General features: G+C 46.0%; 1 protein-coding gene across 5 annotated transcripts in view; it reads right to left on the bottom strand.

Annotated features, from left to right (window-relative positions):
• The window catches only part of Gmeb1 (glucocorticoid modulatory element binding protein 1), a 38173-nt gene extending 18739 nt beyond the window's left edge, over positions 1–19434 (bottom strand). The window contains exons 1-3 of one of the 5 annotated variants that reach the window (XM_050151359.1): positions 19291–19434; positions 11193–11350; positions 2395–2507 (exon numbers count right to left, since the gene is read on the bottom strand). In XM_050151359.1, coding sequence (XP_050007316.1) covers positions 2395–2507; positions 11193–11320 — 241 coding nt within the window. In that variant the 5' untranslated portion in view covers positions 11321–11350; positions 19291–19434. Of the gene's footprint in view, positions 1–2394; positions 2508–11192; positions 15162–18848; positions 19063–19290 lie in introns of those variants that run through there. The other 4 variants (XM_050151383.1, XM_050151367.1, XM_050151373.1 and 1 more) reach the window with 4 other exon arrangements.
• Positions 19435–24054: the final 4620 nt, after the last annotated feature.

Below are 24054 nucleotides of genomic sequence, written 5' to 3'. Positions count from 1 at the left end.
TTTTCAGGTCCCTCTTAAGCATATTTTTATTTATTTATTTAGAATGCGGTCTCATGTAGCTCAGGCTGGCCTTAAACTCAGTATACAGCAATGATGACCTCAGATTACTGATCCTTGCACTCTACCAACTGAGCTAGATTCCTACCACTAACAGGGAACTCTTCAAAATAATAGTAATAATAAAAAAAAATTTAAATTCGTATTTTACCTGCATGCAAGTCTGTACACCAATTGTTTGCCTGATGCCTGCAGAAGAGAGCCTGGGTCCCCTGCACCTGCAGTCGTTCATGAGGGTTGTGGGTTCTCCTGAGTGCTGGGACTCTAAGCCAGGGCCTTGTAGCAAACAAATAGTCTCAACCACTTAGGCATCTCTCCAGCCCCAGGGATACTTCGGATGTTTGACATAATAGCTATGTCTTACCAAGCTACCAATGTGTTAAGACACTAATGATATATTCTCTCTCTCTTTTTGTTAATTTAAAAATATTATTTATTCTTATTGGTGAGGGCATGCTCTGGAGATCAGAGGATAGCTCTGTAGGGTGTTTCTTTCTTCCACATTTACGTAGGTTCTGGGGATTGAACTGCTGCAGGCTTGCCTGCTTACATAGCAAGTAATTGCATTTGCTAAACCATGTTTCCCTCAGTCTTTTGTTTTGCATGTTCTCGAGGATTAAACCCAGGACATTATACGTGCCAGTTTAGTGTTGCACCACTGAGTATATGGCCAGCCCTACCATCACCCTTTACATGTGCTATACTATATTGCTTTTATTTGCTTTTTGGAACAGTTTCAAACTGCCATGAACTTTTTATGTAGTCAAGGATGGCCTTGAACTCCTGATCTTCCTTTTCAAATGTATTTTATGTGCATTGGTATTTTGCCTGCAGGTATGTCTGTGTGAGGGTGTCAGATTCCCTAGGACTGGAATTACAGACAGAGCTGTCAAGGGTACCGGGAATTGAACCTGGGTCCTATAAAAGAGCAGCCAGTACTCTTAACCACTGAGCCATCTCTCCAGTCCCTGAACCTCTGATATTGCGGCCCTAGTTCCAAAGTGCCAGGATTATAGGCACAAGACAACACACTCAGTATTTTAGGTCTTACTATCTTGTGAGATGGTAATTACTTCCTACATTTTACATATAAATATATGGGCTTCAAATGATAAGTGAGAGCCAGTTGGTGGTGACACACGCCTTTAATCCCAGTATTCAGGAGGCCAAAAAAAAAAAACACAACAGGTCAATCTCTGTGAGATTGAGGCCAGCCTGGTCCACAAAGTGAGTTCTAGGGCAGGCTCTGAAACCCAGTCTCAAAAACAAACAAACAAACAAAACAAAGGAGAAGTGAGTTCCCAAGAACACAGAGTGAAAAGATTGGCTTAGTTTCTAAACTTCCTTTCACTGACAATTTCCCAGTCCATACATTACCTCTTTAGTCTTCAGCTGCAAGGATCACCTAATGAAAACGTGTCAATCTAAAAGCTCCTGTTTCTCTGAGTTTATTTTTTTTAAGGCATGGTCTTGCATTAGAGCCCAACCTCAAACATAATCTTCCTGTTGCAGTCTCCCAACCATTGGGATTACAGGTATGCCGCTTCATCCTGCTCAGTGAGGAGGGGGAGGAGGTGGAGAGGAGGATGACTAAGGATTCTAAGCCTTTGCACGGGTCACACAAGCATTTTACTACTGAGTTTACACCTCTAATCTTCTGGCCTTCTGGCCTTGAACTTGCTCTGGAGTGCACCTAGGGTTTTTTGTTTTGTTTTATTTTAATCCCCCCCCCCCCCCCCCCCCTTCTGGCCTTCTGGCCTTGAACTTGCTCTGGAGTGCACCTAGGGTTTTTTGTTTTGTTTTATTTTAATCCCCCCCCCCCCCACACACAATGGTACTCAGGGATCCCACAGTGAGACTCAAGCTAAACATTTTATCCCACCTTTCTTGGTACAATTTTAATAGATGAAAACTTTTTTTTTTTTTGGTTACTGTAATATATTGATAGTAAGTGATCAAGTGACAGGTCTACCATTTTTTAATTGGTTGGTTATTTTTATATTTTTGAGACAGTTTTTCCATGTAGTGCTGGTTGTACAGGAGCCTGGAACTCAGAGATGGGTCGGCCTCTGCCTCTTGTGTGCTGGTATTAAAGGTGTGCGCCACCACACCTGGCAAGTCAGCCATCTTAACCAACAGTGTCAGTAGGTACACTGCTTTGGTAGGGACAGAAAATAAGGCACAAAAGGGCAGAAATCATAGGCTGGGAGCACAACTCAGCAGTGGAGCATCAGCTTTGCCTGGACAAGGTTCCAAGTTCCATTCCCAGAACATACAGAAACTCTCAACCAGCATGCTCAAGTCAAAGGCACTGGACAGAATGGCAGAAAGACTTACCAATTCCTTCTTCGATTTTGTGTATTGTGTGCGCCTCTACGGCTACAACTGCTGCGTTGTTCTCCGACCCAGCATCATAAATCCTGTTGTAAAAGTGTCCATCGGTAAACAAACTATATAAATCATGAAAAAATTAATATTCACAGCACGGAGTTAAGACATTTGTTTGTCATCTACCCCAAAAGGAGCAAAGTAAATGTATTCTATCACACCAGCTTAGTACTATGACAAGTTTTCCACTGTACTTAAACTCCAAAAGGTCCAGAAATGCTTACTGCCAGGAAAATGAAACAATTCATCTCACCCCAAGGAAACTAATATTTGCTACGTGTACACCTTTGCTACTGCATTACAGACTTTTTCCTTAATTTTTTTAATACAAAACACCTTTAATAATTTATTTATTTGTATTTTCTATACATTGGTGTTTTGCTTGCATGCATGTTTGTAAGGGTGTTGGATCCCCTGTAACAGAAGTTACAGACAGTTGTGAGCTGGGAATTGAACCTGGGTCCTCTTAAAGAACAGTCAGTGCTCTTAACCCTAAGCCATCTCTCCAGCCATTTCTTTTTTTAATTTTTATTCTCCCCCCCCCCTTTTTTTTTCTGTTTTTTTGAGACAGGATTTTCTCTATGTATCTCTGGCTGTCCCGGAACTCACTCTGTATACCAGGCTGGCCTCAAACTCATAGGAATCTGAAAAGTTTTTACATCCCAATAAATTTCTCTGCCATCGCAATAACACAAATCAAACCGAATTAGAAAAAGCCCAGGTTTAATGGCTACCAGTGCTCCCAGGGGGGGGGGGGGGGGAGACCAGAAAACCACGTGTTCGGTCTCTGGGGGGACAATTTAAATACCCTGTGGGAGTGGTCTTGAGCCTCTCTGGGGAGGGGTCACCGTTTGGCGGGATTATTCTGAGGTGGAGTCTGGACTGAGGCAACTCCCAGAGAAAGGGGAATTTTCCACCAAACAGTCCAAACTCCTTAGATACATGGATGGCTGGGGTGAAGCCCCAACCCAAACAAGATCCACCTGCCTCTGCTTCCCTGAGTGCTAAGATTAAAGGCACGTGCCACCACCCTCTGGCTTCTTTAATAACTTTAAAGATTTATGTTACTTTTGTGTATAAAGTCATGTGATTGCTTGTATACACACACATACACACACTTGTGTGTAAGTACGTGTGTGTGTGTGTGTGTGTGTGTGTGTGTGTGTGTGCCTAGAAGAACAGGATGGAGTGTCAGAGCCCATGGAGCTAGAGCTACCAGATGTGGGTATTGGGAACCAAACTTGGGTCTATGCAAGAGCAACATGCTCTGTAACTGCTGAGCCAACTCTTCAGCCCTTTCCTCAATAACTTTAAATCACTGGTTCTCAACCTTCCTAATGCTGAGACTCTTTAATACAGTTCCTTGCTGGGTGGTGGCAGCACACACCTTTAATTCCCACACTTGGAAGGCAGAAGCAGGCAGATCTCAGTGAGTTCGAGGCCAGCCTGGTCTACAGAACTAGTTCCAGGTCAGCCAGGACTGTTGTACAGAGAAACCCTGTCTTGAATAAACAAACAAACAATGCAGTTCCTCATGTTGTGGTGACCCCAAACATAAAATTATTTTCATTGCTACTTACTTCATAATCTAATTTTGCTACTGTTATGAATTGTAATTGTAACATCTGTGTTTTCTGATGCTCTTAGGTGACCCATATGAAAGAGTCATTCAACTCTCAAAGGGGTCATGACCCCACAGGTTGAGAACCACTGCTTTAAATGCTCAAGGAATATTGCTTCAAGCACAAAATAGGCTTTTTCATTGGGCAATGGTGGCACACCTTTAATCCCAGCATTGGGGAGACAGGAGAGAGACAGGCAGATTGTGAGTTCGAGGCCAGCCTGGTCTAGAACAAGTTCTAGAACAGACTCCAAAGGTACAGAGAAACCCTGTCTTAAAAAAAAAAAAAAAAAAAGCCTTTTCATAAAATTTACTTGCCGAAAAGTAGAACCAGCAGATAGCACAAGGCAAGAAGCAACACAATGACCCAGAAATGATGACACATGCTGAAATCTAGACATTTTAGCATTGTTCCATTTTTTGGTGTTTTAAGCCTTCCAGGGCATCAGAACTAAATTACCTGCATAAACCAAGTACACAGAAACAGAAAACGTGAAACAGCCCCAGTGAGGCAGTAGTCACTAGAGCGCCAAACAGGAGGCTGTGCAGTCTGCCTGAGACCACAGCACTGTGAACATACCCAATGTCATCCACCCTTAGAAGCTCACCAGAGCTGGGCCTATTTGGGACTTTGACAGGGTAGGCTGGGTGAAGCAGATCTTCCTCAATGTCTCTACACACACAGACTCAGATAACCTAACGTGATATGCTCCTCTATCGTTCACTTCTGTAATTAGCCTAACGGGTTAATTCTTACACCTTCTTACTTGAAAGCGCAGTCTGTACATTCCTCTTTGCACAAATGCTGATCCACTCCATGGTGACATCTCTAGTGCCAATCTCCCTGTGAACTTCACGCCACAATGCCACTAACTGCTAAGCGAAGAAGCCATGCTGGGCAGTGATGGCACACACCTTTTATCCTAGCACTAGGGAGGCAGAGACAGGTGGATCTCTGTGAGTTACATATCAGCATGGTTTATAGAGCAAGTTTCAGGACAGGTTCCAAAGCTCGAAAAACAAAAAAACAAAACAAAAAATCAACTCTTGATCCCCATACTTCCATCCTTGTCACTGGTGTTACCTGGCACACAGGATGGGACCTTGGGACCTGGTGGCAATTGCTTTTATTCCTTTCCCTGTCTTGACTGCTTTTTTTTTAAATAATTTATTTCTATTTTATGTACATTGGTGTTTTTTTAAATATTTATTTTGCATTCAATATTCTGAATGTGTGTATGTCTGCAGGCCAGAAGAGGGCACCAGACCTCATTCCAGATGGTTGTGAGCCACCATGTGGTTGCCGGAAATTGAACTCAGGACCTTTGGAAGAGCAGGCAATGCTCTTAACCACTGAGCCATCTCTCCAGCCTCCTGTACATTGGTGTTTTGCCTGCACGTATGTCTTGTGTGAGGGTGTCGGATCCCCTGGAACAGGAGTTATAGACAGCCGTGAGCTGCCATGTGGGTGCTAGGAATTGAACCCAGGTCCTCTGGAAGAGCAGTCAGTGCTCTTAGGCCCCAAGCCATCTCTCCAGCCCCTTGACTGTTTCTTTTAGACTAGTGGAGATGAAACCTAGACACTTCCGCATGCTAGCTAGGCACTCCATGACAAAGCCACATACTCAGCCCTTTGGTTGGATTTCTCCTTTTCCCCTCAGCTCCTACACAGCTGTCAAATCTTGTCAGACTGACCTCTTTAACACCAGTGGTCCTCTCTCTGCCTCTAATGTAACGGCTACCCCCTTCACTCAGATGTCATTATGTTCAGCCTGGAACAGCTTGCCCACCCCATCTCATTAATCCGGTAACTCCTACCAGAGTAATCATGTGATTCTCTTCTTTTAAACATAAACATTTAAAAATTCATATTTCGAGACAAGGTCATAGTAATTTGCTTAGGGTGGTCTAGAATTCCAAGTGATCCTTTTGCCTAAGATTCCAGTGTTGCAATTACAGGCATTGCCATCATTCCCAGCTTTAGTTGTTAGGTTTTTTTTTTTCCCCCCCACTGGGTTAGGATAAAACTCAGACCCTCACGCTCCTCCGCACCACTGAATCAACTGAGATAAACCTCCACCTCCACTCTCCACCTGTCCTTTTGCTTGTTTGTTTGTTTGTTTGTTTGTTTGTTTATTTGCGATAGGGTTTCTCTGTGTAGTTTTGGAACCTGTCTTGGAACTCACTTTTTGGGCCAGGATGGCCTTGAACTCTCAGGGGTCCACCAGCTTCTGCCCAGCCTTAATCAACAATTCACAGTCCAGACAGTCCAGACGCACAGACAGTCAGTCACAATTACTGACACTGATAGAGGACAAGGTTAAACAGAGGGTCCTTCCCCTCCTCCAGACAGGTTTTCCACTTGCCTCAGGAGATCAAGATGTCACCTTGAACAGAACAGGAGGGTGGCTGGAATTCACAGCAGTGGTTGACATTCAAGGCTCTACCCTGTGCTAACTTACAGCCATTTTCAGGATAAACTCTGTCATGTTGTTCCTATAGAATGTCTCCCCGGCGGGTCACTGATAAGCATTTGAGCTATTTGAGCACAGTGTTTCAGGACAGGTGAAGTTAGGAGCCTGTATACTGCCCAGGTCTCAGTCAGATGTCAGCCTGGGCAGTGTAGGTGCACTTGTCGCCAAGAGCTTTCCAGTGTTGCCATGCTTGTGATGAAGACTCTGAGATAAGGCTGGCTACAATGTTTAGTTGATTTTTGTAAAATCACTCATTGATCTGTGCAATCAAAAAGTAGAACTGAATGCCAAGGTTAAATGCACAATTGCAACCTTTAGGTTTGTGACATGTTTGATGCGTTGCCAAAGTCTTTGATTTCTGAATATAATTTCAATGGTAGTTACAAAACTGTATGAACAAATCAAATAAAGCCATGCTAATTTAAACCTGCAATTAAAGATGTTCATCATAGCCAGATGGCAGTGTCCAGCACCGCGCCTTTAATCCCAGCACTCAGCACTCAGGAGGCAGAACCTGGTCTATTGAGTGAGTTCCAGAACAGTCAAAGCAATTCTTCTGGCCTCTGTGGACGTTGCATGCACATGGTGCTCAAACATACATGCCGTCCAAACATCCATACACATTAAGAAACAAAGAATAACATCAACAAAATGAAAACAAAAATTATTATGAATCCAAAATGGCAGCAGTAAGGTCAAGAATGGTGACAGAATCTTGGCACCTCCATTTCTTCTGAGAACTCTAAATATGTTATAGTGGGTTGGCAGTGGCGCACACCTTTAATCCCAGTACTCAGGAGGCAGAGGCAGGCGGATCTCTGTGAGTTCATGGCCAGCCTAGTTCCAGGAGAAGCGCCAAAGCTACAGAGAAACCCTATCTCGAAAAACAATAAATAAATAAATGTTAAGTAACATGAATTCTAATTGTTTTTTTTTGTTTGTTTGTTTGCTTTTGTTTTTTCATGGCAGATTTTTCTCTTGTAGCTTTGGAGCCTGTCCTGGAAGGAACTAGTCTGTAGACCAGTTTGGCCTTGAATTCACAGAGATCTGCCTGTCTCTTAAACACTGGGATTAAAGGCATGCACCACCACTGCCAGGCTCTAGTTATTCTTAGTAAAAATCCAGAGTCAGATATTAGGAGGTAAAAGCTGAGAAATACGAGAAGCAGAGCAGCCAGCCACTAAAGATACCTTTTACCTCTACCAATGCTCAGACCAAAGTGGTCATCCTGTCCTCAGACTGCATCTTCCAACTTTATCTCCAAACTGCACAGCTTTTGTCTCCTCCTGCCTTACTTCCCTCTCTCCGCCCAGCTATATTCCTTCCTGTCTCCACCTCCTTAGCGCTGGAATTAAAGGTGTGTGACTCTAGGTACTGGGACTAAAGGTGTGAGCCAATTCCGCCTGGCGTTTAGTGTCAGAGCTCTGCACTCTGATCTTCAGGCAACTTTGTTATCACTGCAATGCTATAAAAAGGGACTTATTTGAAAAATTATTAAGCATTTAGCGATGGCTTTATTTTATTTGAGATGCTGGAGATGCAACTCAGGGCTTTCTGCATACCAAAGAAATACTGAACCACTGGGTGACACTTCCAGAAGATTCTTGTAGTTACTGGGTCTTTTCACTGGACTTTTGTTTGTTTTGGGATTGTGCTTCATGTAGTTCAGGCTGGTCTCAAATTCGCTACATAAGTATAAAAGTATCTAAACCAGGGCTGGAGAGATGGCTCAGCGGTTAAGAGCATTGCCTGCTCTTCCAAAGGTCCTGAGTTCAATTCCCAGCAACCACATGGTGGCTCACAACCATCTGTAATGAGGTCTGGTGCCCTCTTCTGGCCTGCAGGCATATACAGAGACAGAATACTGTATACATAATAAATAAATAAATAAATAAATAAATAAATAAATAAATAAATAAATATTAAAAAAAAAAGCCGGGCCATGAGTTCGTGAGTTCAAGACCAGCCTGGTGTACAAAGTGAGTTCCAGAACACCATCTCTATGCACACATGGAAAGACTGTTCCAATCTACCTTTACTGCCTAATGCATTCCTGCAAACATGTACATAAAAAATACCTGGATAAGTAAAATATGAGTAAGTTTAGTGCTCCATGACTGAAATTCTAACACTTGGGAAGCTGAGACAGGAGGATATGTAGTTTAAGGTCTGGGCTTCATGATGAGGTTAAGAAGACTGTGTTTCAGCCAGACAGTGGTGGTACCTGTCTTTAATCCCAGCACTCCACTCAGGAGGCGGAGGCAGGTGGATCTCAAATTCAATGCCAACCTGGTTATTGAGTGAGTTCCAAGACAGTGAGGGCTACACAGAGAAACCCTGTCTTAAAAAAACAAACAAAAAGCCAGGAGGTGGTGGTGCAAGCCTTTAATCCTAGCACTTGGGAGAAAGAGGCAGGCAGATCTCTGTGAGTTCAAGGCCAGCCTGGTCTACAGAGTGAGTTCCAGGACAGGCTCCAAAGCTAGAGAAACCCCATCTTGAAAAATCAAAAACAAAACCAAACAAACAGAACCACAAAAAACAAACAAAAAGAACACTGTGTTCTTCCAAAGGACCTACCCACATCCAGCTTCACTCACACGTCCTTTAACTCCAGCTTCAGATTTGGCCCCCTCTTCTGGTCCCCGTGTGCACCTACACTCATGTGCACATTCCCTTGCAAAAGTACACTCAAAATTTTAAAAATTAACAAAAGATTAAACAAACAGAAAGTTGGAGGCAGTCTTGCATACCCTAATACCAGCATTGGAGAGGGAGAGGCAGAGGGTTGGGAACACAAGGCAAAACTGTGCAGCCCAGCAAGACTGTTTCAAAACAGACCAAAATGTATGAAGTATCAAATTCTCCTCCATGGCCTCTCCTGGCCCCACCCCCAGCTTTTAAACCAGCCTTGGTCCTCAGGCCAAAAGTCTCTTTTTCTTGGTCCAGGTACACCTCAGCTTTTCCTTGTGTGTTTTCGTGATTTTGTGTGTGTGTGTGTGTGTGTGTGTGTGTGTGTGTGTGTGTGTGTGTTTGTGTTTGTGTCTTTGGAGACACGGTTTCTCTGTTTAACAGCCCTGGGTGTCCTGGAACTTAATCTGTAGACCAGTCTGGCCTTGAACTCACAGAGATCCTCCTGCCTCTGCCTCCCAAGTGCTGGGATTAAAGGCGTGCGCCACCACCTCCTGGCCAAGTCAATCTTTTTTATAGCCAAATAGTAGTGGTATGCTGCTGGGAATTGAACTCAGGAACTCTGGAAGAGCAGTCAGTGCTTTTAAACACTGAGCCAATTCTCTAGCCTCTTGCTTTGTTTTTAAAGACAGGATTTCTCTCCACAGCCCTGGCTATCCTGGAACTCACTCTGTAGACCAGGCTGCCCTGGAATCAAAATCCACCTGCTTCTGCCTCCCAAGTGCTGAGAATAAAGGTGTAAAGGCACCACTGCCTGACCTATTTTTTTATTTTATTTTGTATATATTTTTTAAAAAGATTACTCTTTAAAGTCAGGAAGGGCAGCACATGAGAAGCACTGAGAAGGCTGAGGCAGAAGAATAGTTAAACTCAAATCCAACCTGGGCTGTATAACAAACACCTTGTTTTAAAAAGGAAAGAAAACCAGACGGACACACTTTCTCCCCCACCCAAAACAGAGTTTCTCTGCGTATGCCTGGCTGTCCTAAAACTCACTCTATAGACCAGGATGCCCTGGAACCCAAGAGATCTACCTGCCTCTGCCTCCCAAGTGCTGGGATTAAAGACGTGCGACACCACTGACCTGTTTGAAAGAAAAACTTAAATTTTACCTTTTAGGGCTAGCCTATAGCATAGCTCAGTGGTAGATGACCTGTGCATGAGAGAGGCCCCAGGTTTGATTCTGGACATTGCGGAAGCATTTTAGTCAATGTTCCTGTCTAGGTGATCGTGAGCTCTGAACTCGCAGGCCACTCAACCCTGCCCGTCTTCACGATGTAAGGCTCCATACTTACATGCACCTTTGTTTTACAGCTAGACCTCAAGCTTCACGCTGGCGAGGACCTTGTGTTTTATTTCTTCTAATGCTGCTGTAACGTATCATCATGGTGGTGGAGAATAGATACTTGGGACAGACTAAGCTTGAGCATTTGCCGATCCATGCAAGTTTTAGAGTTTATGGTAGACATGATTTTGGAGGTGCCTTGTTTTGTCTCTCAGTCAACACTGCATTTGAGAAATATGCACATGGGCCCTGGGCTAAACAATGTGGACAGAGAAGATGAGGGAGCCATGGAACTCACCCCCAGAGAGCTCACACTGTAAAGACAGAGGGACACTAGGAAATCGCTGCTGTAGTAAATAGTGAATGGCAGCTTGACATGGATGTGCACATCTGTAATCCTGGTAATTGGGAAGAAAAGGCAGGAAGATCAGGTATTCAAGGCTACACTTGCAACATAGGAAGTTTGAGGCAAGCCTGGGCTACATGAGACTGTCTCAAAAATTACAAAAATAAAAATGAATAAATAAAACAAAAAGCCCTAAGAAGGTGGAGGGATCTTATCACCAGCTCTGACTGATCTGAGTGCTCATGGCTTACTAAAGCCCTGCACAGTTCTTATTTCCCATATTTACTCTCCCAATAATACATTTTCAGAACGTCCAAACCTCTCCCCACTTACCCTTGCTGCACAGGCTGTAACTGCAAGATCACTTGGGTTTTAGTGTCTTCAGGGTTCTCCCCTTCATTTCCTTCAGTGGGTACCACAACCACATCTCCCACTGGGACACTCACTTCCGCATTAGCCATCTTTCACATGAAGTCAGCTAGCTGGGGCTGCTGTGAGAAACAAGAAGCGTGAGTAACTTCATCTTGAAAGGCACAACTGCAGGAAGGGAGTGCCGAGACAACAAACAGCTCTGAGCACCCTGGACTCATCATCCTCTGCGAAGAACGAGGCCTGAGAGGGGCTGACAGGACTGGCGCAGGCCCCTAGTGTGACTCCCCCAGGCGTCTGCCGGAGCCAGCTCTACCAGCTCTCAGACCTTACGTTTAGAGCCATCAGATGGCTGGCTTGGGGTCGCAGCACTGGGATCACACACGGCACTGAAATGATGAGCAGGAGACTCTAAGGTTTTGTTGTTTCGGGTCTTCTTTGTTTTGTTTTTGAGTCATAGTCTCACTATGAAATGCTGTCTGACCTGGAACTCAGTATATGTAGACCAGGCTGGCCTTAAACTCAAAGATGAGCCTGCCTCTGTCTCCTGTTTTTGGAGTCAAAGGTCTTTGTGGGTTTTGCTGTTGTTGTTCTTTTGGTTTTTCAAGCCAGGATTTCTCTGTGTAACAGTCCTGGCTTTCCTGGAACTCACCCTGTAGACCAGTCTGGCCTCGAAGGAACCCCTGGCCTGCTGAGTGCTGGGATTAAAGGCTTGTTTTAGTTCTGAGACGGGAATATCAATAAATAGTCTAGGCTGGCTTCAACTTGCTGATCCTCCACCTCTGCCTCCCAAGTGCTGGCATTACAAGCATGCACCACACCTGGCTTGTTTTTTCTCTAGATTGATTTACAACATAAGACTGGTTCCATCCCAAAGAATGGGCCCTAAAAAGTAGAAATCCGTACCTATTTTAAGTGCAAATAGCAGTTACATATCAACTATGTATTACATACAGTGCTCTATCCTTTATAAATATACATATCTCAGTTCAGCTGCACAGCTGTTAATAAATGCTGAGTTTACTGTACAATCTCTAAGACCTTTTTTTCTTTTTTTCCTCCCTCCCTCTCTTTCTTAGGGTTTTTTTGTTTGTTTGTTTTGTGTGTGTGTGTGTGTGTGTGTGTGTGTGTGTGTATGTAGTCCTGCCTATCCTGGAACTTGCTCTATAGACCATACTGGGCTCAAACTCAGAGATCCTGCTGCTGGGATTAAAGATATGGACTACCACCAAGAGGTCAAGAACTTTTCTTTTTTTCTGAAGCCCAGCCTAGTCTCAAACTCAAAGCAATCCTTCTGCCTCAGCGTCAGTGAGCTGAAATTATAGGGTGTGAGTCACCAAGTCTGGTTCTAAGAACTTTATGTTCTTGTTTTATTTTTAGAGATGGAGTCTCAAATGGCTGACTTGGAACTTGCTCTGGAGCTGAGAATGACCTTCAACTTCTGATCTTCCTGTTTCCACCAGGAATAATGGGACACCTGCAAGGGTCCCAGGAACATCTCAGCTCTTCAGAGTGAATGGAAATGACCTTGTCTGCCAGCTCCTTGCAGAGTTACTGAGGAAACCATAACCAAGTGCCATGAGCTCCTTCAATCTAAAATACTAAGCCAATCATTTTTTATTATTGTTGTTGTTTTGTTTGTATGTTTATGCACATGCCAAGGCACACAAGTAGACATCAGTCATATGACAACTTCCAGGAGTCAGCTATCTCCTTCCACCCTGGGATTTGGGTAACAACATCAGGTCATCAGGCATGCGTGGCAAGCACTTTTACCTATTTCACTATCTTGCCGTCCCCACTGTCCCACTCTTTATGAAAACACAGACAGTCACAGGACAGCCTGCAGCTGTTAGCCTTTAGAGTTCAGGAAAATTGATTTTTTTTTTCAGTGCTAGGGACCCAACTCAAAGCCTTGTGTTTGGTGGTAAGCTCTCTAACACCCGAGCTTACCCAGAGCTGTGTGTGCAATCCTTTACACTATCCAGTTGAAAAGAAGGGGCCAGGAGCTGTGGCTCACACAATAACCCAACACTTGGGAGGCTGAAGCAGGGAATTATGGGGCATTTGAATTCAGCTTGAGCCACATAAACTGAAGGCCAGCCTGCCTTAAAGAAAAAAGTCACTTGCCAGGTGGTGGTGGTGGGACACGCCTTTAAACCCAGCACTCAGGAGGCAGAGGCAGGAGAATCTCTGTGAGCTCAGGCCCAGCCTGGTCTACAGAGTTCCAGAACAGGCTTCATGGGTACACAGAGAAACTCTGTCTCAAAAAACCAATTAAAAGAAAAAGTCACTATAGCACATACAAGAAAAGACACTGAATTTACTAAATGAATATAGGTAAACATGTGAAGGCAAGCAGGAGACAGCCATGTTGACTGTAGATCCACACTGGAATGTGTAGCTGGCAGCCAGAGACTCAAGTCACTCCTCAGCTCTGCCAGCCTTGAAAACAGACATACGTAATGTGGTGCCCAGAGTGGACCTCACTGGCCTGGCATACTCCAGCTTTATCTACACCCTTACTCTCCGACCGTGTCAGTCACTCAGGTACTCTGAACACATAGTAGCGTGCTACCAGGGCTCTAAGGTTTTCTATTCTCTAAGCTTTAGGCATCTTTGTCCCTAATGTTCTGTTCACTACTCCAGGAAGCATCACTGTACTTTTCTTTTTTAAATTTATTTATTTATTATGTATACACTGTTCTGGCATGTATACCTGCAGGCCAGAAGAGGGCACCAGATCTCATTACAGATGGTTGTGAGCCACCATGTGGTTGCTGGGAATTGAACTCAGGACCTCTGGAAGAGCAGCCAGTGCTCTTAACCTCTGAGCCATCTCTACAGCGCCATCATCAAGCTTTCTTTTCAGAATTTCCCCCAAATGTAGGCTGTCACTCCTCTGGTTTTAGACACTGTCCTTCACTGCAGTTCCCCAGGCAGACCTTGACAGCCATAGCTAGTGTTCCTTCTTGTTCATTTGCTCTGTGTTCTGCACGGGTCCGCGGACATGTGACCAAGTGTTTCACAACTGAACTATAACCCAAAGCTCTGAGTTCCTTCCTTCCTTTCTTGGTTTTTTGAAACAGGGTCTCTCTGTGTAGTCCTGGATGTCCTGTAATTCAATCTGTAAAACAGAATTTAAGAGATCCCCCTGCCTCTGACTCCCAAGGGCTGAGATGAAAGGCGTGCACAACAACACTCAGATTGTTCTTGGTTTCTCAAGACAGAGTCTTGTCCTGTAGCTCAGGCTAGCATCAAATTTCGGCCTCTGACTACCAGGTGTATGCCATCAGTCTCGGTGCTTAGGCACCGTTTATCTAAACATCTCTGTGCCCCCGTCACTCTCCTCAGATACGACACTGATAGATAGGTTGATTCCATCACTTTTGCATACATATATGACCTAATCAAATTTCTTCATAACTGCCTTTTAATCCCATTCAATTTTTCAAAGAATTCTATATTCCTGCATTTTCCAGCCTCTACTACATTAAACTGAACCATATTTTCTCAAACCCACTCCTAGATTTCCTATTTCCCTAAGTGATATTATCCTCCACGCCTTTTCAAAAGGAGGGAACTCTGGAGTTATTTTTGCCTCCTCCTTCTAAACCCAATCAGCCACAACCCTATCCAGTCTACAGTGTGTGTGCTCCTCCCGTACTCCATCTGTGCAGTCAACACCTTGTCTGGACTGCCACGCTACTACCTGGGTTTTCCCAGCTCCTTTCCCATAGCCTAACCTTTGGTCTTGGATTCCTAAAATTCATTCCCACATAGCAACCAAAGTGATCCTACTAAAGGCCACTGGCCACATTCCTTCTTAAAAATGTCTTAAATGTCTTAAAGCTGGGTGATGGTGGCGCATGCCTTTAATCCCAGCACTTGGGAGGCAGAGGCAGGCGGATCTCTGAGTTCAAGGACAGGCTCCGAAACTACGCGGAGAAAACCCTCTCTCAAAAAAAAAAAAAAAACCTAAATAAACAAACCAAATCTTTTTGTTTTGTCGTGGTTTTTTAAACTAAAGTAATTCACTCCCATCCCCCCCATACCTCACCACACAGGGGTGAGGCCACACTGTGGGAGAGGTCACATGACTGGCTGTCCTGTATAGACCAGGCTGGCTTCAAACTCAGAGATCCACCTGCCTCCGCCTCCCTAGTGCTAGGACTAAATGCATATACCATCACACAGGACTAAGAATCTTGTAAATCTTGAAAAAAAATTAAACAAACAAAACCCACGCTTTTAGTAACAGAGAAGAGAGTCCACACCAACACTGTGATTCATAGTTTTTTAGTAAATCAAGTTTAGGTTCAGTATCTCTCATTACCTCAAGCTATCACATTCCTAGTGAGTAACCCCAAACCAACAGCACACTACCACTACCTGGCTAACTGCAAGGTCATCTCTGTAAGCTGTGTAAACAGAAAACTGCCCCTTGTTTATACCAGCACAGACTCCTGAGACAAGGTGAGAGAGCTAATCCCATGGGTGTTTCACAGAAGAGGCCTTGCAGTCACTACCCCTTACGAAATCCAAGTGTGTGCTCTGCAATTCTCTGAGAACATACAAAAACATGAGAAAATTTTGTTAACCCTTAGTCATTTTATGCGGAAAGAAGCATTGCAAGGGGCAGACAGCTCAGGGGGAGAGGCTTGGTGTAAATGTGGCTTCAACCTGCAGCAGAGTTTCTCTGCTTTGGTTTGTTTTTGTTTTTGTTTTTTTTTTTTTTGGTAGGGAGGATGGGGTTTTGAGACGGGGTTTCTCTGTGTAGCTTTGGAGCCTGTCCTGGAACTCGCTCTGGAGAGCAGGATGGCCTCGAACTCAGAGATCCACCTGCCTCTGCTGGGATCAAAGGTGTGTGCCATCACTGCTGGGCTTGGTTTGGGGTTTGGGTTTCATGCAGCCAAGGCTGGCCTCAAACTCACTGTGTAGCAAGGATGGCCATGAGCTATTGATCCTGCCCAGCCTCGACCTCCCAAGCTCAGGAACCCCCACATTCAAGTTACTTGGGGGTCTTTGTTTGCATCAAGAGGCTTGAATTTTCAATCCTCCTGGCCCAGCCTACAGAGAGCTGGGTTTACAGACAGGTGCTAATGAGCTGCTGCTCTATTGATATTTTCAAGACAAAAAAAAAAAAAAGACTCTTGAAAGGTCCTTGCCCTGTCATATTTATAGATCACATGAGAGCCAACGCCATAAAATCCTGACGTCCATTCACACACACACACACACATACCCCCTCCAAACATTATGCACAAGTAATAAATTTAAAAATTTGAAAGCAGGCATGTAGCCAGGCATAGTGGCACAAGTCTGTAAACCAGCACTTTGGAAGCAGAAGGGTCAGGGATTCAAGGTCACCCTCAGGTAAGGAGAGGTAGGATATATGAAACTTTTATCCCCAAAAAAGTGAGGTGGCTCAGCAAGTAAAGGCGATTGTTGCCAAACCTGAAAACCTGAGTTTCATCCTTAGGATACACATAGTGGAAGGACAGAATCTGAAAGACCCATATAAATCCAGACCCCTCTAGCAGAAAAAAAAAATAGAGCTGAAAATCTAAGCAGGGAGAGAAGAATCAAAAATCTAGATTAGCTGGTTCAGTGACTCTGTTTCAGGAACTAGCTGAAGATAAAGTTAGATTATAATCTTGAGAAACAGGGAGTGATTATCACTGGTATTTTTGGAATTTTCCAATGACACCCTCCCTACCCCCTTTGGATTATTGGGTTATGGTTTCTTCCCTTAAATACCCCTTCTCCCAGCTACTAGGGGTCAAACTCTCCCTGCGTGGGAAATGAGTTTCAGTCTCAGTGCACTGGTTCCAGTCCTGTCAATAAACCTCATGTGATTGCAGCAAGAAAGGTCTCTCGTGAGTTCCTGGGGGGTCATGTTATCCCTAGACTTGATTGAGAGTCTCCCCGCTCCGGGGGTCTTTCAAATCAAATCCTGTGTTGTCCTCTGACCTCCACAAGTACTGTCGTATACACATACATATAATTTTTTTTTTTTGAGACAGGGGCTCACTGTTGTAGCTCTGTCTTGGAACTTACTCAATAGAGCAGGTTGGCTTGGAATTGTTTTGGTTTTTGACACAAGGTAGTCCTGGCTATCCTGAAATCTGTGTGGACCAGGGTGGCCTCGAACTCAGATATTTGCCTGCCTTTGCCACTCAATTGCTGAAATTAAAGGCATGAGCCACCATCACCTGGCTTTTATTTTTTTTTTTTGAGATAGGGTCTCATTACATAGTCCTGCCTCTGCCTCCCAGACAATGCTAGGCTGTTGTGTCTGCTTTTTGAAACTGGGGCTCACTGTATCCCACCTTAGTGTTGCACTCAATTGGTGGCCCAGCCTGGCCTTGAACTTTAGGCAGTCCAGTCTCAGGTGCTCAGGTGCTTGAATCAAAGGTGTGAGATCCTACAGGTTTATGTGCCTTTCTTATTTTTTTTTCTTCCTTGGCATCTCACCTTGTAACCCTGGTTCGTCTGGAACTTGCTATGTAACCCAGATATACACAGAGAAAAAAAAAACGAAAACCCACAGGTCCACCTGCTCTGCCTTCTGGTGCTGGGATTAAAGGTGTGTACCATCACTGCTGTATGAAAACAAATAAAAGAACCCCCAAAATAAACAAATAAAAAGAAATCTCCCAAGATCCAACTTTATTACTTAAGGAAAAATTCATTAAATCCACTCCTTTGTTATGCACATAACAGTTGAGCCAGAATGACCTCGGATACAAAGAACACAAGAGGATTACACAGAACCACCATGCAGTAAGTATCCAGAGGAAATGAAGCTTTATATAAACCAGACTGGAGACTTCTATGTAGGTGTTTGGAGGAATCAATAGATATGTTTTTTAAAGTCATCCCTCAAGACTCTAAGCAACCAAAATTAGGGCCCAACCTAACCCAATGAAGCCTAGGGGAGCATGGAAAAATCAATGGGCTTGATCACGTGCACATGGAAAACAAGTTATTATAGGACTGAAAAATTAAGAGCAGGCCCAAGCCCTTAAGAAAACGTTCCACACATAATACTAGCCAAAGCAAGGAGGCTGGGCAGATGGAAAGTCTCCAGACATGGAGGAAACCCCTACTTCCTGGTTCTATTTGACACCCTGACAGGTCGCCTTTTGAGAATTCAGGGTTCCCCTGCTTCTTAGACAGCCAAGCCTTCCTCCCTCTGATTCCTAGGTCAAGACCCTCGGGGAAGAATCTGCCCTCACTTCTGTTCCCTCAATTAGAGGACACCTGGCCAATTCCCCTGTCATTTCTGAAAGCAAGGGGTACCCTCTTCCCGGTAATTACCTCCTCCCCACCCGCCTAACCATAGGTTTCCCTCGTCTCTCGGAGCAGAGGACCACCCTGCTCTCGATCTAGCCACCGGAGATACTCCAGTCCGCAGCCCTCGGGTGGACCCCTCTCCTTCCCACTGCCCCTCATCTTGGGAAGGGCGCTCGAGTAGGATCTGGCTCCTTCACCCTAGGTCCAGGGGCCGAGGCCTCTTCCCTCCGGCGAAGGCTGGCCCTTAATCCCCACACTCAGCCCACCCACACCCCCGCCCCGGCACGCCGCCCCTTCCCCCGGGCACGACCCAGGCCTGACCCAATTCCTCCGCGCAAGGCCCGAGCTCGCAGACCCCGCCTTTGGGGGGGTACCCCGACTCCCCCGGCCCCTCCGCGAGACTTCCGGGCTCCTCGGTCCGGGGGCGCCGAGTCTCCCCCGACGCCCCCCCCACCCCGCCCGGCAAGCGGCTCGAAGGGCCGGGAGCCCAAGGCCCGGCCGGCCACGCTGGGGGCGGCCCGGCTGCTCGGGCGGACCCAGCGGCAGCGTCCCCCCACCCCCCCGCGGCGCCGCGACGTCCGCTCGCTCCCCGGCGGCGGCGGCGGCACGCACAGGGCGTGGGGAGGCGCCCGCGGAGGCAGCAGCCCCCCGCCCCCTGCGCGCCCGCCCGCCCTCGCCGGCCGCCGCGCGGCCCCCGCGCCCGCCCCCCCACCCCCAGCCCTCGCCGCGCCCGCGCCGCGCGCCCACCCCTCCCCCTCCTCACCGTCTCCGTCGGGCGGGCGGGCGGCGAGCGGCCAGGGCGGGCGGGCGACGGAGCATGCGCACAAGCCGCCACGGCTGCCGCCGCCACCGCCGCCGCCAAGCCGGGCTTCAACACTTCCGGCCGCCGCAGCAGCTGAGCTGGCGCCTTAAAGGGAACGCGTCCCTATTGCGGGCCGTTCGTGGGATGCACGCCTCACCCGAGCGTTTTGGGTGGTTCGTGAGCTGAGGCCTTCGGCTGTTGAAAGGCAGTGGTGGAGAGATCGCGGGAGATCCTTGGACCGACTAAGGCCTAGACGCAAAGGTCAACTCATCTTGACTCTTGTGGAGGGATAGGGTTTTTTCTCTCCCAAAATCCTGTTTACTTTTTTTTTTTTTTTTTTTTTTTTTTTTTTGATTTTCGAGACAGGGTTTCTCTGTGGTTTTGGAGCCTGTCCTGGAACTCGCTCTTGTAGACCAGGCTGGCCTCGAACTCACAGAGATCCGCCTGCCTCTGCCTCCCGAGTGCTGGGATTAAAGGCGTGTGCCACCACCGCCCGGCCTTCCAGTTTACATTTTATCAGGGTTTCCGGGGACCAGTACGGAATCAAAAGATGTGGCGGAACATAGATCAGTCACCCCTTCCTGCGTTTGAACCATGGCTCTTGGCCCAGGCTTTCCTGGTTGTGCGGGTTCTGGGTTCAAGTATGGATTTACTTGCAACATGTACAACTGTAAAATGAGTTGACAACTCTAAGGCTGTTATTCCCAAAAGGCATATACCGCGCATGGTCAATGAAACGATGCTTGAACAGTACTTATTAAAGTTCTTGAGGCCGGCAGTATTAACTGACAAGCATTAAGACAGTGTGGTCAGTCCTTGGGGAAGATGCTTTCGGTTTATAATCCTCACAGCGACCATACTTGCTACTTTTCAATCTCATTTTAAATATTAAACATAAGCAACTGGGCTTGGCGGTACACACCTTTGATCCCAGCACTAGGAGGCCAAAGTAAGCAGAGTTCATGGCCAGCCTAGTCTACATAGTGAGTTGTAGGCCAGCCAATGCTACATAGTGGGCCCCTGTTTAAAAAAAGGCGTATGCTGCTTTTAATCCCAACACTCTAGAGGCAGAGGCAGGCGGATCTCTGTGAGTTCGAGGCCAGCCTGGTCAACAAGACCTAGTCCCAGGACAGACTCCCAAAGCTACAGAGAACCCCCCCCCCAAAAAAAAAGAACAGATGAGGGATATAAGGAGGGAAGTAGCCAAGTGGCAGACTACATGACGAAGACCTAGGTTCCTTCAGGCAGTAAAGTTTTTTTGTTTTTTGTTTTTTGTTTTTTGGTTTTTCGAGACAGGGTTTCTCTGTGGCTTTGGAGCCTGTCCTGGAACTAGCTCTGTAGACCAGGCTGGTCTCGAACTCACAGAGATCCGCCTGTCTCTGCCTCCCGAGTGCTGGGATTAAAGGCGTGTGCCACCACTGCCCGGCTGTTTTTTTTTTTTTTTTTAAGAGGAAGAATTGTTTCTCCATCTTGCTTCCTTTACATCGTACCTCTCTTCTTTCCTTTAAGAAAAACAAACAAACACAAAAAAAAACCATCTGGTACGGGCTCCTGAAGACCTGAGTTCCACCTGTTCTCTCTTGAACCGACATGGTGGAAGGAGATACAGCACACACGCATTAGATAAATGTAATTTTTTTCTTTTCTTTTTAATGCCCAAGACTAAGTTCTTAGCACAAAGGAGATTTTACCCAAGAGGAACAGAGAGAAGAGATAAGGAAGATGAGGGAGAAGAGGGAAAGAAGAAGAGAAAGGGGGTGGGGTATTCCCGGTGTGGGACTGCCTCTGCTTACAGGGGAGACAGACGCGGTGCATAGGAAAATGGCAGTTTATAAAGGTACAGTTGAAAACCCTGTGTTAAGATGAGGTGTTTATTTTAATTAGATAAGTTAATTAGGTGCAAAGGGGCTTTTGGTTGCTGGACTCCCAATACTTTGATCGCTGAACCTTGGTAGTCAGCATCAAGAGGAAGGATTGGCCAAATAAGGGAACAGAATAGACCTTGAGTGCTAGCTTTAGGAATGTAAGCTCCTGGTTTTTAGAAAGGGAGAGAAAGTGGGGAGAAGGGTAAGGCCCGGCTGTTCAGTGGCTAGTGTCCCTTCCTACGGAAATATGTATATAGAGAGCGATGGAGATAATTCATTGATAAAGGGCTTGTGCAAGCATGAGGAACTGAGTTCAGTCCCCAGTAACTACATAAAAATATAGGCAAAGGGGCTGGAGAGATGGCTCAGTGGTTAAGAGCGTTGCCTGCTCTTCCAAAGGTCATGAGTTCAATTCCCAGCAACCACATGGTGGCTCACAACCATCTGTAATGAGGTTTGGTGCCCTCTTCTGCTCTGCAGACACACACACAGACAGAATACTGTATACATAATAAGTAAATATTTAAAAAAAATATAGGCAAAGTAACACATACTTTTAATCCCAATTCTGAGGAAGGAGAGACTCGCACATCTGCGGGACATGAGCCAGTCAGACTAGGTAAACAGGTGGGCCTGCGATCATCTCAGAAAGACGTGTGTATGGTGCCTGAGGAGGAACAGCACCCACAGTAATCCTCTGACCTTCACACACACACAGGCGTGTACACACATACATACATACGCATGAGCCTGTACTTACATGGGCATATCAGAAGCACCAGTACATATCACACACACATATATATACAAAGCAGTATTTATAGACATATATATTATATATCTATTAACATATTCACATACATCTCTGGTTTGGCAGCTGGTCGCCATTGGATGTTTTATTAAAAGTTTGTAAGCTATCTTTCTAAGCTGAGTTGCAAGTCTGCTTAGCTGATAGGCTTACTTGCTCACGTACATTTTCACAGACTCTTGACTGCCCTGGAGCTGCAGTTCTCTGAGGCTCCTTTTTTTGCAGCTCGGCTGTCAGGCCAGAGCCCAGGATCTTGGCTTGCAGCGGAAACTGGGTTGCATGGCAGGACACAAGCCACGCTCTCCACTTGGCAGTGTCCCACTGGGGACTTGGGACCAGGAGGCCTGGCCCTCGTTGCTTGCTGTGCCTGGGCACAGGCCATTTTCATGTCCTGCCACAGACCAGCATTAGAGGTGGCTGACAAATTTAGCTCAGGTTCTCAGGCATCTGCCAACGCAGCGGCTTTGAGACTGCCACGAGAGACCACGAGCTTAGGCAGGTATAGCCACACCTATTCTTACTATCCTTTTTTATTTTAAATCTTGTAATCACAAAATTAGGAAGATTCCTGAATCCTCTCCTCTGTTAAAAGTCATAGATTTATCCATTATAGGTCCATGGTTCATGGGCCAAATAGCCTCTGGGCATTTCCTTTGCCGAATCTGGGCACTGACTGTGGGAGGTAGAGCCTTCTAAAATTTTTGTCTCCTGCCTTTCCTGGCTCCACTGCGCAGCGTGGGTCAGACTCATCTGGCTACAGCACGCATGCGTGGACTGTCACACCCTCATAGGTAACCCAGGCCGTTGCTGGGACACGGGCCAAACTCCATTCTTCCCATCCACTGAGCAGCAACCGAGGCTGTGGCTAGGTGACCACAGCACCACCATTTGCAGGGGCAAAGGCGAGGCCGCACTTTGGCCTCTCCAAGTCCCACAGCAGCCTGAAGATGGCAGGGGATGCGCTGCCCGCACGAGTGCAGGAATATAATATTTACAGATTTTAAAAAGTCTCTGAAATTACCTGGTGTGAGTGAGAAGAAAGCATGAAACATGCAACAAGCCCGCTTAGAAGTTTATTAGAGGAGACATGTACAGGTGTGGGGAAGTTGGTGTGCAGAAAGATTAAATAAATGTAATTTTTAAAAAGATATATAAGTATGTGTGATGGCTATTCTTGGTTGTCAACTTGACTATATCTGGAATGGACTCCCATCCAGAAATGGCGGGCACAAGTGTGACATGTGATCTGGGTATTGAGACAGGAAGGCTCACTATATATGTGTGTGTGTGTTATTTTATGTTAATTGGTGTTGTACCTGCATGCATGTATCCGCAGAACTGGAATTACACAGTTGTGAGCTGCCATCTGGTTATATGGGTGCTGGGAATTGAACCCACATCCTCAGGAAGAGCAGCCAGGGCTGTTAACCTCTGAACCATCTCTCCAGTTCCACCCCACACACACTTTTTTGTTTAATAGATGCACTCCTTTTTTGTTTTGTTTTCGAGACAGGGTTTCTCTGTGTAGCCTTGGCTATCCTGGAACTCTCTTTAGACCAGGCTGGCTCACAGAGATTTGCCTGCCTCTGCCTCCAGAGTGCCCAGTGCTGGGATTAAAGGCGTGCCCCACCACTGCTCAACTAGACATACCCTTTTGATCAGGATCCTGAGACAGGATGACATGTGCCTGTATTCCAGATCCTGCGGTTCCCGGGAAGGCGCACTTTTAATCTGAGTCACACCTGCTGGACAAGGGCAGAAGAAAGGCTTCATCCATTCTCCACCTGCTGGCCCTCGCCTTTTCAGCACACCCATTCCCTCACTGGAGCCTGCTTCTTCATGCAGAAAGGCCAGCGGAGATACCCAGCCTCGTGGGACTGAGCAACTACTAGATTCTCAGACTTTCCATTCACACATTCACAACTAGCCATTGCTGGACTGCAGCCTGGAAGTCATTCCAATCAACTCACACTCACACACATGAGAGAGAGAGAGAGAGAGAGAGAGATTGATTCTGTAAATTCTATTACTTTAGAGAACCCTGACTAATAC

The sequence above is a fragment of the Alexandromys fortis genome, unplaced genomic scaffold, assembly GCF_014885135.2.
Source record: "Alexandromys fortis isolate MF-2015 unplaced genomic scaffold, M_Fortis_MF-2015_v1.1 scaffold_26, whole genome shotgun sequence".
In the NCBI taxonomy this organism is placed as follows: domain Eukaryota; kingdom Metazoa; phylum Chordata; class Mammalia; order Rodentia; family Cricetidae; genus Alexandromys; species Alexandromys fortis.
This window is presented reverse-complemented; position numbering and strand designations above follow the sequence as displayed.